Raw genomic sequence first — 15318 nt, 5'->3', positions numbered from 1 at the left:
TGACCGATGACGCGTTGGCCTGGGCTACACCGATATGGGAGCAACGTCCAGACCTGACCTCCAACCAGGACCAATTCTGCGCAGAATTCCATAGAGTATTCGATACACCAGGTAGGAGGGTAACTGCCAAATCTTCTCTCCTCAACATTGCACAGGGAAATCGTACCATGGCCCACTATGCGCTTGAATTCCGCACCATCGCGGCAGAGACGAAGTGGAACAACGAAGCGCTGGCCGCAGTCTTCTGGCAAGGCTTAACCGACTCCCTCAAGGACAAATTAGCCGCTCTGGAACATCCCACTGCATTGGAGGAGCTCATCACGCTCTGCATTCGTATAGACCAGAGGCTCCAGGAGCGAAGAGCGGAAAAGGGAAAGCGCCAAAGATATATACAACCAATCTCCGTCCCACATACAGCTCCCGGGGATTATACCTCTGTATCCACAGAGGAGCCAATGGAGCTGGGTGGTACTCGCCTGTCTCCGGCAGAAAGACTACGCCGATGTCACACAGGACTGTGCCTCTACTGCGTAAATAGTGGACACCTGGTAATCGCCTGCCCATCGAAGTCGGGAAATGCCAACCCCCAGTGAGTACTAGGAGAACTACACTGGGTATGGTAACCTCTCCTTCCTCTCCCAAACTGCCGTCCAAGGTACTCCTTCCGGTCACATTATCGGGAGACTTCGGGGACGCAGCCACACAGGCCTTCTTGGACTCCAGTTCCGGCGGAAACTTTGTCGATCAGAGTTTTGCAGAGAGGAACCGTATCCCGCTGATTGCCACGTATCGGCCCGTGGGCCGCGAGGCCATTGACGGTAGGCCTTTACAGCCCACTTTCATATCGCTGCAGACCATTCCTCTCTGTCTCAAAATGACCGGTGACCATTTTGAACGCATACAGCTGGATGTCATTCACACACCGGCGGTAGATATGATACTGGGTCATCCCTGGCTCCAGCTCCACAACCCCCAGATTGATTGGCTCCAGTTACAGCCCATCACTTGGGGAGATCGGTGTCAGATGCTTGTCTAGAATTCCCCAAAGCTCTAGGAGGGGCCGCGCGTCCAGAACCTAGTAACTCCCAACTTCTGGATGTTTACAGTGAGTTCAGAGACGTCTTTGACAAGACTCAAGCCGATGAATAACCACCCCATCACGCCTATGATCGTACTATAGATCTTGTCCCAGGCGCTATTCCCCCCAGAGGTTGTTCTTACCCGTTGTCATCCCCACCCCCCCGAGACCAAGGCCATGAGACAATACATACAGGAGAATCTCCAGAGAGGCTTTATTCGGAAGTCTTCCTCCCCAGCAGGCGCAGGCTTCTTTTTTGTAAAGAAGAAGGATGGCACGTTGCGGCCATGTATTGATTATCGCGGCCTCAACAAGGTGACTGTCAAGAATCGGTACCCACTACCCTTGATTGCTGAACTTTTCGATAGGTTACAAGGTGCCACTATCTTCTCCAAACTAAACCTCCGGGGGGCCTACAACCTTGTCCGGATCCATCAGGGAGATGAGTGGAAGACGGCCTTCAACACGCGGGATGGGCACTATGGGTACCTAGTAATGCCCTTTGGTCTCGGCAACGCGCTAGCAGTCTTTCAAGATTTCGTTAACGATGTCTTCAGAGACCTTCTAGATCAGTACGTGGTGGTCTACCTGAACGATATTCTTATATTTTCCAAGAACGCCCTGGAACACACTAGGCACGTTAAACAGGTACTTCAGAGGTTGCGGGAGAACCATCTGTTTGCAAAACTTGAAAAATGCCAGTTTCACCACTCATCCACTTCGTTCTTGGGATATATCATCTCGGACACAGGCCTTGCTATGGATCATACTAAGGTGAAAGCAGTCATAGATTGGCCCCGGCCCCTCTCCCTGAAAGCGGTACAGAGCTTCTTAAGCTTTAACAATTATTACCACAGGTTCATAAAAAAAAATTCTGCCGTAGTCGCACCAATCACGGCCCTCACCCAGAAGAACGCCAACCCAGCACTATGGTCCCCCGAGGCTATCATGGCATTTGAGGACCTAAAGAAAGCTTTCATCACAGCACTCATCTTGGTGCATCCGGATCCAGGACAGCCTTTCACTCTCGAGGTGGATGCTTCGGACATAGGAGCAGGAGCTACCTTATCCCAAAGGAAGAACCCACAGGCCAGATTGCATCCCTGTGCATTCTTTTCTAGAAAATTCTCTGCGGCAGAACGAAATTATGATGTGGGTAACCGTGAGCTCCTCACGATCAAAATGGCCTTGGAGGTGTGGCGTCACCTACTGGAAGGGGCTGAGTACCACGTCACCATCCTTACGGATCATAAAAACCTGCTGTATAGTGAGACCGCTCGTCGCTTGAGTGCCCGGCAGGCACGTTGGTCCCTCTTCTTTACTCGGTTCAACTTCCTCATTTCCTATCTCCCGGGCTCAAAAAACATGAAAGCGGACGCACTTTCTCGTCAAATCGCAGTGGAGGATAAGACCGAGAACCACCAAGAGACTATTCTTCCCCCTAAATGTGTCCTTTCGGCAAAAACCTTCAATGCCCTGGCTGAAATTACCAAGGTTCAAGATCAAATCCCTCAGGGTGCCAGTCGGGTGACTGTTCACCCCCCCTACCTTTCACCAGAAGGTAATGCAATGGGGGCACGCTGCCAAGACTGCAGGTCATCCAGGGACCAAAAGGACTATAGATCTCTTACAGCGAACCTTCTGGTGGCCAGGCATGCGCAAGGACATTCAGCATTACGTCTCAGCATGTCCCACCTGCGCACAAAACAAGACGCCACGAAATAAAACTCTAGGACTCCTGCAACCCCTTCCCATTCCTGATCGACTATGGGAACATCTCGTGAAAGACTTTATTGTCGACCTCCCCAAATCTAAGGGGATGGACACGATACTAGTAGTGGTCGACCGCTTTACCAAACAAGCGCATTTTATTCCACTCAAGGGCTTACCCAGTGCCTCTAAATTAGCCGAGGTATTCGTGAGGGAGGTCTTCAGGCTTCATGGATCACCCCAAACCATAGTTTCAGACCGAGGCTCGCAGTTCGTGTCTAGATTCTGCAGGGTCTTCTGTAAGAGACTCAAGTGGCACTTCACTTCTCTTCTGGATAACACCCACAGACTAATGGACAAACAGAACGGACCAACAAGTCCCTAGAGCAGTTCCTTCGCTGCTTCATCTCCAACTCTCAAGACAATTGGCTTGATCTACTCCCCTAGGCGGAGTTCGCACATAATAAACTCAGGAACGAGTCCATTCTACAGTCTCCATTTTTCTCTCATTATGGCTTCCACCCTTCCCAAGTCCGGTTCTAGTACAAGATTTCCGGCCGCTGAGGAGAGGATTCAGGACCTTCAGGCTTCCTAGACAAGGATTCAGTATAATCTCAGATGGGCCACTGCGATGCAGAAAAAACAGGCTGATCGCCACCGTCAGAAACCACCCAATTATGCCCCGGGTTATCCACAAAAAACAACCGCTTAAAGGTCACATGACGGAAACTAGCACCCAGATATATCAGTCCATTCCTAATATTGGAAAAAATTCATCCGGTTACCTACCGACTGAAATTGCCCACAACTATGAGGATTCCGTCTGCTTTTCACTGCTCTCTACTGAAGCCATTCATACCTAATCCACAGACCTGACACGTCACACCTCGTCCCAGACTGGTAAACGGACAAGAGGAGTTCGAGGTGCAGCCCATCTTGGACTCTCGTCTCTCAAGAGGAGGACTCCAATATTTGGTACATTGGAGGGGTTTTGGCCCCGAAGAGAGGGCCTGGATTCTGCAGGACCAGGTATGTGCTCCCAGGCTGACCCGAGCATTTCATATAAAGTTCCCTCTAAAACCTTGTATGGATTGTCCGGAGGCCGAACCTGAAGGGGGGATACTGTAAGGGCGCCGCGTCTACCTCCCTCCCGCGGCGTCCCATCCTAGTTCTGCACCGCCCACGCCTCCCGCAACTGGGGCGTGCAAACTCCGGTCCCGCATCACCTCCTCCTCCCAACCAGCCGCACATGCACTGCCTACAGGACGTGGGTGGCCCCGCCGCATGCGCCGACATCCCTCAGCTGTCTCCCCAGTGCTGTGCCGCTGTCCCGCTCCCGGCAGGTGTCGCGCACGCATGTCCACTCCTGCTTCTGCTGATTACCTGGATCCTCCCACACCTTCCCTGCACCGAGCCTCCGCCTATCAGCGCTCCACTTACCTCACTGCTGGAAGTATTCTCATTGGCTCTCATTAGTATTTAGTGCAACCAGCCCTAGGCTGATTGCTGAGCATAGTCAGTCTTTGGTCGTGCTTACTACAAGCTACCTCGCAGTGTGTTCTTGTCTTCCAGTACCAGACCCTAGCTTTGTACCTGGACTCCTGACCTATGGCACCCTCAAACCTCGGCTCGGCCATTGGACTTCTACCTTCTCCTCTCCTTGACCCTGGCATTGGACTTCGACTACTCTTGACCTCTCCGACCCTGATTTTGGCAAGTACCTCTACTGTATGATCCTACACTCTCCTGCCCTGACCCGCTATCCACAAATACTCTACTTACCGGACCCGCCCTTGTGGCTGTAGGGCGGTGGTTTTCCTATATCCCCACCTCAGCCTCGCGGTCCAGTCCGGTTTGTGGTGAGCACCCGTGACACATTTATACCAAATTTCACAGCGCTGGCATACTCCTAACCTAAGTTAGCTCAATGCGTCTGCGTTGTGTGGAAAAGCAGCTGGCGTTTAAAACCCTTTTTCCGCTTTGCGGTTTGGCAGTGAAACATTGTTGCGATACTCTGAACTAATTCATAACTGCGACCGCACTCATACAATGTAACGTAGTACAACGTTGTGGTAATCATGGTTGCAAGACTGCACTCATACAATGTAACTTAGTATAATGATGTGGTAATCGTGGTTGCGATACTCGGAACTAATCCATACCGGTGACCCCACACATACAATATAGCTTAGTATAATGCGTGTTGTCCCTTTATTCCTAGCAGGACATACACAGACAATTCTAATGCATTTACAGGCTTACAGCCAGCAGTGGCCTGCAGAGCTGACACGTCACATTTACAACATGACTCAGGGGAACCCTGTTACATGGCTTATACAGCTGATACATCGCATTACTCTCGCCCCCTTATCCCTGGGGGGAGGCAGTGGCCTGCAGAGCTGACACGTCACATTTACAACATGACTCAGGGGAACCCTGTTACATGGCTTATACAGCTGATACATCGCATTACTCTCGTCCCCTTATCCCTGGGGGGGGGGGGAGAGACACAGGTATTTTTAATACATTTGCAGTATTACCACCATAGCAGTGTTGCAGAGCTGACACTCTACAATTCCCAATCTGGCTCAGGGGCACCCAGCCAGGCGAAATACCTTGATTAGTGGCCTGGGTACCCCTACAGTGTCATACATGGCAATAATCTGGCACACGTCTCGAATAAATAAATGAAGCTCAACTGCTGGTGCTCACGGAAATGAGGGGATGTCCTGAAAGTCCCTGTAGATACACATGAAGGATAAAGAAATACAAGCACTCGTGCTTCTCTATAAAGAGTTAATGTTGATTAAATGCTGATTAAAACTCTTTATAGAGAAGACTGAGTGCTTGGATTGCTTCCTCCTTCATGTGTACCCCTTCACCGTCACATTGGGAGGTCCAAAATTGACCAGAAAGGAAAAAGGGTATGGATGAAAGTCGAGGTAGAAGGTAGTGTGCTGTTCCCAGTTAGGCTGGTGTCTGTTTATTTGGTGGTCAAGCCATGTTGCTGCTCCAGGAAGGGGGTGAGATGTTGACAAGATATCAGTTTTTCAAAGTTTTTAAGAGCTGTTTGAGGGTGTCAGGCTTGGACCCCAATTTATTTTGCTCTCACTCCTTTAGTTTCGGGCAGCAACGAAGGGAGGAAGCTATAAAGAAAATTGGGAGATGGGAATCGGGTCGGTTTAGAAGTTACAATAGATGCACTTGATTAAGCAGGTTGGATTGTGGGAAGGATGGGGCTGGTCTTGATGTTGTCTTTGTTGCTATAGGGGGCCATTCGGTGTGTGCGTGGATCGATGTTGACTTGTATGTCCACTAGCCCAAGAACAGAGTGGAGCAAAGGCCATATGGGAATCGGTTGGGTATCTCCTGTTTGGGGCAGCAAAGTTTAAAGCATTTCAGAGTATTTTATAGGACAGGAGGAGGTCAACGCTACATATGCAGTGTATGTGCAGCGCACTGCAAGAAGAGAGAAGCAGGTCTGGCAAAAAATATTCTCTTTAATGGGAAGCCATAAAATAGAGGGTTGCAACCCTTCTACGCGTTTCGTGCAGGTTATGCACTTTATCAAGATCTGCACGAAACGCGTAGAAGGGTTGCAACCCTCTATTTTATGGCTTCCCATTAAAGAGAATATTTTTTGCCAGACCTGCTTCTCTCTCTCTCTTCTTGCTGTGTGCTGCACACACACTGCATTGGATTCTCCTGACCTGGACACCGCTGCATGCTTTGGAGAGAGCTGCTGGGGACTTGTGAGTACTTATACCTGGGGCCAACCCAATGAGGAGTGGGAGGGGGGGTGTCTCTGCATGCTAACCCCCACCTTCAGGGTGTTCTAGAGCCCCTCTATAGGTTTAGTACATTGATTGTTATTATATCATTATTTACCCAGCATGCTCTTTCCCTTTCAATGAATGGATACATTTTGATATAGGATCAGGTACTTGAGCACCATCCCCCATTCGCATGTAGGGCAACGCTACATAGTCTGATTCTCCATATTTGGGGTATTGATCTGGGCTAGATGTAGTGGGTGGATTTGATGAATGGGATCTGACAGGATATGGTTCCGCTGTCAAAACATTTCCTGCATGGTGTAAGAGTGGTCAAAGATATTTCCATGGCTGGTCAGGGGTGGGGCACAGGATAAGATGGTTGTTGACTGGAGCAGAAGGAAGCTCAATCTGGGGGTGGCGGATCTTGTAAGATCAATTGGAGATATTGCAGTTTGGTATAAGGAGTTGGAGGACGAGGATGTTGGATTATATTGGGGGGTGCAGTTCATATCTCAGCTATATCTAGACATTTTAAATATGGGTTTACAGGATGAGTTAGAGAAATCGACACTGTTGGTGGTGGAGGCGAGGCAAACTTGAGAGGTTACATTTTGTTAGTGTTGTAGGGGTACAGACTGGTCAGTTTTGTCCAAGTGGGTATTTTTGAGAAATGTTAGGGGTTAGAAGGCAGTTTAAGGTCAGGGCCAGTTGTGGTGGACACAAGGGTGTTGTCCTAAAACGTCCCCATAGGGTTTTGGAACCAAGAGTGCTCACTGGGTGAGGAGCGACGGTGAGCATGGTCAGGTTTCCAGGTTGAGGCTACTTGCCGACCAGGTCCAGGGATGTTTTTGTGGTTGATTTTTATGGTCAATAAAAGGCTGTTGCCAGTTGAACCAAAATTAAAGTATAAAATAATTATTTTATTTCATGGAAAAGCAAACGAAACATAGACAATGTAATGTTACTACCAATAAAAAATAGAGACGACTTTAATATCATTTTAGAGGATAACTTATTTTTCCATCAAACATAATAAAAACACAATTAAAAATATGAGCCGTTTTTTGTTTGTCTTGCAAGATCTATAGTTTTCATTGTAAAACTAAAGTTCAATTTTGTCAACTTTGAGAAAAGTTTCCTTTTCCTACAGTATTCAGTATTTTTAATTTATATTGTTAAATCATAAATAGCTATTAAGTTAAGGTTCATATATATTTTTAATTTATAAAAAAATAGATTGTGCTCCCCGTGTTCTATATGCCAGCTAGAATACAGTGCAGATAAAAGTTAAAAATACCTCAAGTCTGAAGTACAATAAATGTAATGTCTAATGCAGCTTCTAAAGGTGATAAATCATTTTCTTACTGTAAGTATAAATAACAGTGTGTGTGCATGCATGTTTTATTATGAAAATATTGCAATGAGGAAAGGATAGGTTATGAAATGTCACTTTTCCATTTACATAGGACAAACATTTCCTTTACGTGTTTTTTCATCCTGATTAATACACAATGTAAACTCAGAATGTGTTTTTTTTTTTTAATTTTCACAAAATATTAATTTAAAACAATATTTTTCATTTATTCTGATTGAGGTTCTGTGTATGGCAATGGAAATATGCAACTCTTTATCAGTATTCATCTAATCACCTCCAGTGCTATTTAAACCACTGCAAAGCTGTGTCTATATTATTAGCATGTCTTGTCATGCTTACATTATAAGGATTTAGCCAAGCAATACACAATGAAATCAATATGCCACACTCCTATGGAAATGTGGATGTTTTAAAGGTGATAATCTACTTAATTATTCTTGTTTATGTCACATATCTGTAAAACAGTCTGTTTTGCACTTTGATATGGTTTTCCATCTCTACGTACATACAAATGTAGCAGATGTTATGACCCCCTTTAACGCAAAATTACTGGAAAAATAATGCCTTAAAATAACACGTGTCTTATCTCCTTAACCTTTGTTTAGAATAGAGCTATTATGAAATAATGTACCAGTATTAATGCATTAACAGGTGCAATAATTGCAGCTACCCTACATCTGCATTTTTATATGTACATAAAAGTTTGTCTAGCGTATTTTACTTTTTCAACACAGTATTATCTTACGTGTATCTACAATTAGAATAAGTTAAAAGGATGTTTGAAAAACTATATTTATGTTTTCTACTTCAATGTCAGAGTTATTTTTTGTTTTAACGTGGGAAATATTAAAAAAAAATATTTATAAATATTTTTATTTATAAAAATATTAAAGCCTCTATTGCTCAAATAATATTAAGTAGTAATATACAGCTGTACAATAGCAGAATATGTGCATTTATGAACAATTTTAATGCTCCACAAGGTTGTACAATTATCCTAATGACTTCACTGTACCAATATGTTAAAGCAGAACATTGGTCCTATTCTTCGGAAGGTCCAGGTTCAGTCTTTGGCCAGTTGTTTCTTGATGAAGTAACCAACCAGTTTCTGAGGTCTTTGCTGATACTCCCCGAGAACATCATGAGAGCTAGAGATCTGGTCTCCTTCCAAACGATTCAAAAGTGTGACACACACCACAGCAGCTACAAGAACATAAACTAGTATTAGAAGCATGTAATCCAAAGTAAACGACATATCAGTGCATAACAGGCACATGTGGTTCAGTCCTTGCTTAAATGTCACTCTTTAGCATTATGTAATCCAATCCTTTGCAATCCTTTTTTTTTTTTTTAAAGAAAACAGTAGTTGCCTCTTAGAGCAAAATAAAATAAAAGCACAAATCTCTAGACTGTCGCATGATAAAAAAAAGAATCACTATAAAATTAATAAAATAACTTCTAAAAAAAGTTGCATTACTTAGAGTGTTTACTTTTCTAATTGTGTAGGGTGAGCATATGGGAGTGGAAATTATGTGTAATAATTATCACTTATGAAAGTCACAAATGTAAGCTTACCTTGCAGTCCACATATATTACACATTGCTGCAAACACAGAAGACTCCATCTCAATATTTCTTACTCCTGCGTCATATGCTGCTCTCAGGTACTGCATCTTTTCCTCTTCAGTGTATGAGCAGAACGCACCATCAAGACGGGCTTGTCCTGCATGAAAAAAAGTTAAAAGATTAGTACAGTTCTATATACATTATGTAGGTGTAACATGGCTGGTCCTGTTGCTTCTCTGCCTCCTGTCACACAAGTCCTGATATGCATTGCACGTTGTGACAGGATGATCTAGGGCTATTGACCCCCTTACCTATCCTTTGATTGACAGGAGAGGAGGTGACATGGTGTGTGTGTAGCCAATGGTGGTACAGACACTATGCCCTCCCCTTCTTCATACAGTATCATGGTGTGGTGCTAAAAGTTAGTTGGGCAGTCCAGTCTGGAGTTGGAGACTGGAGGAAGGGCTGTCAGTCTCTCCCAACAGAGATGAGCGTGTCCACTCCAGCCCCTAGGGGGCTGGGGAACATCTGCTGCCACAAAGGCTACAAACCTGACAATTAGGCCTCAATATTACCTGAGGTCCATGCACCATCATGATGCCTGGCAACCTCTGATCAGCATCTGCACCGCTATAATGTCTATGCAGTGACTGCACAATAAAGCCCCTTGTTTTATATATCCATGTCTGAGTCTGCAGTAATTGGGCAGGGGTATGAGAGACAGAGACTGTGCTACAGTGGAACCTCTCTCTAGGACTACTGGATACCCACTGAAGCTGGAGGCGCTGACACAGAACCCAGATGACACCAAAAGCCTGTCCTGATGTCCAACCCATCGCAGATCAAATCAGCTCTCCTGAACCCTCACAGGTATGCACACCACAAAAACACCCGTAGCTGAAGCAGTATCTCCTAGAGGGTGGGGGTACATGTGCTACATATGCATTCAGCCACTTGTACTGTACATTTGCATGCGTTATTATGTTCTTTTTGCATAGGAAGGAGTGGCTCAGTGAGTGAAGATACTGACTGGCACTGAGTTTGAAGCGGGGGAACCTGGTTCAATTCCCTGTGTCAGCTCTGTGTGACCTTGGGAGAGTCACTTTATCTCCCTGTGCCTCAGGCACCAAAAAATAGATTGTAAGCTCCACAGGGCAGGGACCTGTGTCTGCAAAATGTCTCTGTAAAGCACTACGTGAAACTAGTGGCGCTATACAAGAATATGCTATTATTATGTAGATACACAGATTTTAAAAAAATGCTTCGAGCTTAATTTTTCAAACAGTTGATATTTCCCTAACTCAGCGGTGCGCAAACTCCCCGCGCCTGTGTCCCCCTACTTGGTCCCTCCTCCCCTACCTGCTCCCCCTCGCGTCTAATGATGTGTCAAATGACGCCGTGGGGTCATGTGACGTCACATCACCCGCTGCGTCATTTGATGTCACGTCTCCATGGCAACGGGCATCATTTGACGCTGTGTTGTCATAGAGACGCGTGGCCAGTGCCTGGTAAGTTTACATTGGCCTCTCGCTATTAGAGCGGGCCTTTATAAACACTGCGCCCCCCCAGAAAAGTCTCGCCCCCCCTCCCCAGTTTGCTGCCCTAATTCAAACTCCATTGCAGACAATAACTACAATGCAAATGTAATTGGGCATGTAAGGGTTTGAACAGTCTTTAGATATGGTTCACTGCTACTTTTTTATTCCATTTCCTATGCCCATGCCTGAAAATAGAGGCACAAGAAAATTTCCTAGAGTAACGTTTTAAAACACATAAAATATATTAAAGGGTATATAATGTTAGTACGAGGAGCCTCCTGATTAAGGACTCACATTTTGTTCATATTGCAACAGGACTAGCAGTTACTGAACTCCTATTCATGTTTCTATTGGCAAAACTTTGGTTATTTGAAAGAAAATTGTCAGTCAAAAATAAATGCTTTTATTTATAAAAGCACGTACTGTAGTTAAATTGTAGCGTTTGTCAGATTCTCGATTTTAGGCTTCAATCTTTATATGAACTGGTAACATCAATAGGCTAAAAAGCTTTAGTATGACGTGAACATACATTATATATGCATATTGTACAGGCTTTATGCAGTTTTAAGGTAGAATTCCTTTGTTATACAGTACCATACATGAACCATCATAAAAAAAGTCCTTATGTATGAAACACAATTAACAATAACCAAACTAACAAGTTACAGTATTCAAGTGTTAAGGATGAAGCAGCAGTTCTTGGATCAAATATAGGAAGAGATAAAAGCTAAAACTCAAAATATACATTAAAGCTGCAGTTTTTTTGTTTTTCATTCAATATGTGCATCAATACAATCTACACACTGACAAGTGATTAGCCAAGTTGCTGATCAATCCATTCTCCTGTAATAGATCACTGAAATTCGGCTCGGGTTTCACTAAATGCATCATGGATAATCTTCTGCTGCACTGACAACCGAAGTTCGGTGAGGAAGATCATGTGACCACGCAGGTAGAAGGTTCAAATGGTTCACTGCTGAGAGGGCAAGGATCAGAAAGTTACATAGCATATGAGGTTGAAAAAAGACATGTGTTGATCAAGTTCAACCTATGCTAAATTTAGATGTAGCCAGGTCTCCCTCTTACCTTCAGGCTGCAGACCACATGTTGCCAGGCAACCAATAGTGCTGCTAGAATCTCCTGAGGGGAGATTGGAACATTAGTTGAGTTCGGATTGTTATGGTAGTTAGGAGTTGGAAGCTGGACACTGAAGGGATAGGGTGAGAGTGTGCAGGTGCCTGTGGCATCTGCACTGGGCCAGAGACCCCTGATAGGCCCAACTCCCCTCAGTTTGTGGCTGCTACAGGGACAGGCCCATAGATAGGGATACTGCCCCTGTAGCTTGTAGTGAGGAACTCAGCCAGGACACCGCAGCATCCTGGCCCTTGGTGGTCTGGGACCAGACCATCCCACGGAAGACACTGTTCTTGAGGTGGACATCCCACGCGGGGACCACCCCATGAGAAAGCAACGGAGTCGCGGATCATTGGGTCCTTGAACGCCATCGCAGGAAGCAGCACGCGAATGCACCCGGCAGGTACCCCACAAACAAGTGCACCAACATACACTATAGTGGCAGCGCTGACCACATATAAGGGTGAGGGGTTATATCCTTGTGGACACAAGAGTAGTTGGGTGCCCGAGGGCCCCCGTCAGGTACTGTGGGGACTGTGAACAAGTGTGTGGGACACTGGGCGGGTGGTTACGGCCGTGTGAGGCCTGGTGGGTAGGCTGTAACCAGTAGTCATACTATCGTTCTGTTATAAAGTTGTTACTTTATGTTTCACCCAGTGTGTGTGGTTATTGTATAAGCTATGTATATAGGTCCTGTAACGGGTAATTCCACACAGTAGAGTCCGTTACAGGTGGAGGCGCTGAAGAACACCGAACCAGTATACACCCCATGCTCCCTTCAGCCGAGGCTCAAACCTCCTGTGAGCCACAGGTATTGCACCACACACACACACCGTAGCCACACATCCTCAAAGGGGGTGGGGGAAAGTGTGCTACATAGACAACAGATACTTTATCCTATACTTATTTATACTTACAGTATATTGATCCAGAGGAAGGAAAGCAAAAAACCCCAGTGACATATGATTCAATGATACCTGCAACTTGAAATTACCCTTCTTCAATATCTTATTAAAAAAAAAAAAAAAAAAAAAAGGGTTTTCAATGTATCCTTTTCCTTTTAATCATAGTACGGTCATTAGTAGATTGATTACTGCAATTTAATAGTTTAATAGTTAAATAAAGCAGCATACACAGTTTGCTTTGCAGTTACTGACTGTTTTGTTAGTGTTGGAAAACACCAACAACAAACATTTGTGAAAAATAATGGATTAGCGTTAGCCATTTCGTAGAACAAAAGCCGATGCCTCTAATTAGTGGAAATTTGGTGGGTTTCTCGGGTGGTGCATAAAAATGGGATTACCTGGACATGATTCAGCACAACTCAGGTGTATCTTACCTGATTGAAAGCCCATGTAATATCCCTCACTTCACATCTACCCTAATTATGGTATCAATGTAACTGCTTATATGTTTAATAAATGATATTTGAGCATAAAATGTGTCCTGGTCTTTTTATAAACAGGTCTTTGGTGATTGTTATGGAGGAACGGGTGTGACTCCATGGGCATTAGGCTTACTTTTTGGGAAAATCCCAATTTTCCTACCTTGATTAGAAGCCTGCTTTCTATGAGAACTATACACTAAATAGTCATTATTGCAGAGTATTGCTATATATTCTGGAGAAGAAAGCAATGCATCCCAGTATGTGTCAGGTTCCTCCATCAAAGTGAAATTAACTAATTATTCTTTTCTTTTTCAGCCATTCAGTTGTAGCTTTGCTGGTGTGCTTGGGATCATTGTCCTGTTGCATGACCCAATTTCGGCCAAACTTTAGCTGTCGGACAGATGGCCTTACATTTGACTCTAGAATACATTGGTATACAGCGGAGTTCATGGTCAACTCAATGACTGCAAGGTTCCCAGGTCCTGTGGCTGCAAAACAAGCCCAAATCATCACCCATCCACCACCGTACTTGACAGTTGGTATGAGGTGTTTGTGCCGATATGCTGTGTTTGGTTTTCGCCAAACATGGTGCTGTGCATTATGGCCAAACATCTCCACTTTCGTCTTGTCTGTCCAAAGAACATTGTTCCAGAAGTCTTGTGGTTTGTTCAAATGCAACTTTGCAAACCTTACCCGTGCTGCCATGTTCTTTTTAGAGAAAAGAGGCTTTCTTCTGGCAACCCTTCCAAACAAACCATACTTGTCAGTCTTTTTCTAATTGTACTGTCATGAACTTTAACATTTAACATGCTGAGGCCTGTAGAGTCTGAGATGTAACTCTTGGGTTTTTTGCAATTTCTCTGAGCATTGCACGGTCTGACCTTTGGGGTAAATTTGCTGGGATGTCCACTCCTGGGAAGATTGGCAACTGTCTTGAATGTTTTCCACTTTTGAATAATCTTTCTCACTGTAGAATGATGGTCTTTAAATTGTTTGGAAATGGCCTTATAACCCTTCCCAGATTGATGGGCAGCAACAATTGCTTCTTTAAGATCATTGCTGATGTCTTTCCTCCTTGGCATTGTGTTCACACACACTAGAATTCTCCAGACCAGCAAACTGCTAAAATTTCGGCTTTTATAGTCAGTGTCACACTTGCTGATGATCAATTAATCAAGGGCATTTAATTAGCAGCACCTGTCTGCTACTTAGCATCTTAATTCCTATGGAAGCAGTAAGGGTGTACTTAGTTTTTCACACATAGCTTCTCCATTTTGGCTTTATTTTTGTTAAATAAATCATGATACGGTGTAACATGTCATGTGTTGTTGTTCATCTGAGGTTGTATTTACCTAATTTTTAGACCTGTGTGGAACAGATGATTGTTATTATGTCCTGATATGTAAAACCATGGAATTCAATGAGGGTAGACGTTTTTTTTTCACACAACTGTACATACATACATATCTACATAATGTGTTGGGTGTTGTGGTTTGAGTGTGCTGGGAAAGTGTGTTAAAAATATTAAAGTAGCAATACGGGTTAATTGTTTTTTTTGTTTTTGTTTTTTAAGAATAAGTTATTACTGGTTTCAGTCAAGGGGTTTCCAGGGCTGAAATGTTAATTTCAGCTCCGGGGGTCCCCTGCTTTCAGAGATATTTACCTCCATAGTAGCACCGGTATCCCTGCATACAAAGAAACGGTATGTCTAATCTAATGGTGGCTTTAAATGCCTTGCGTCACACAGGCCAATAG

General features: G+C 44.5%; 1 protein-coding gene across 9 annotated transcripts in view; it reads right to left on the bottom strand.

Moving 5' to 3' along the window:
• Window positions 1-8171: 8171 nt before the first annotated feature.
• The window catches only part of UPP1 (uridine phosphorylase 1), a 33032-nt gene continuing 25885 nt past the window's right edge, over window positions 8172-15318 (bottom strand). For all 9 annotated transcript variants that reach the window (XM_075586448.1, XM_075586450.1, XM_075586451.1 and 6 more), the window contains 2 exons: window positions 9515-9661; window positions 8172-9142 (listed from right to left, as the gene is read on the bottom strand). In XM_075586448.1, the coding sequence (XP_075442563.1) occupies window positions 9003-9142; window positions 9515-9661 (287 nt within the window). In that variant the 3' untranslated portion in view covers window positions 8172-9002. The remainder of the gene's footprint in view (window positions 9143-9514; window positions 9662-15318) is intronic.

This window comes from Ascaphus truei, chromosome 2 (genome assembly GCF_040206685.1).
Source record: "Ascaphus truei isolate aAscTru1 chromosome 2, aAscTru1.hap1, whole genome shotgun sequence".
Classification (NCBI taxonomy): Eukaryota; Metazoa; Chordata; class Amphibia; order Anura; family Ascaphidae; genus Ascaphus; species Ascaphus truei.
This window is presented reverse-complemented; position numbering and strand designations above follow the sequence as displayed.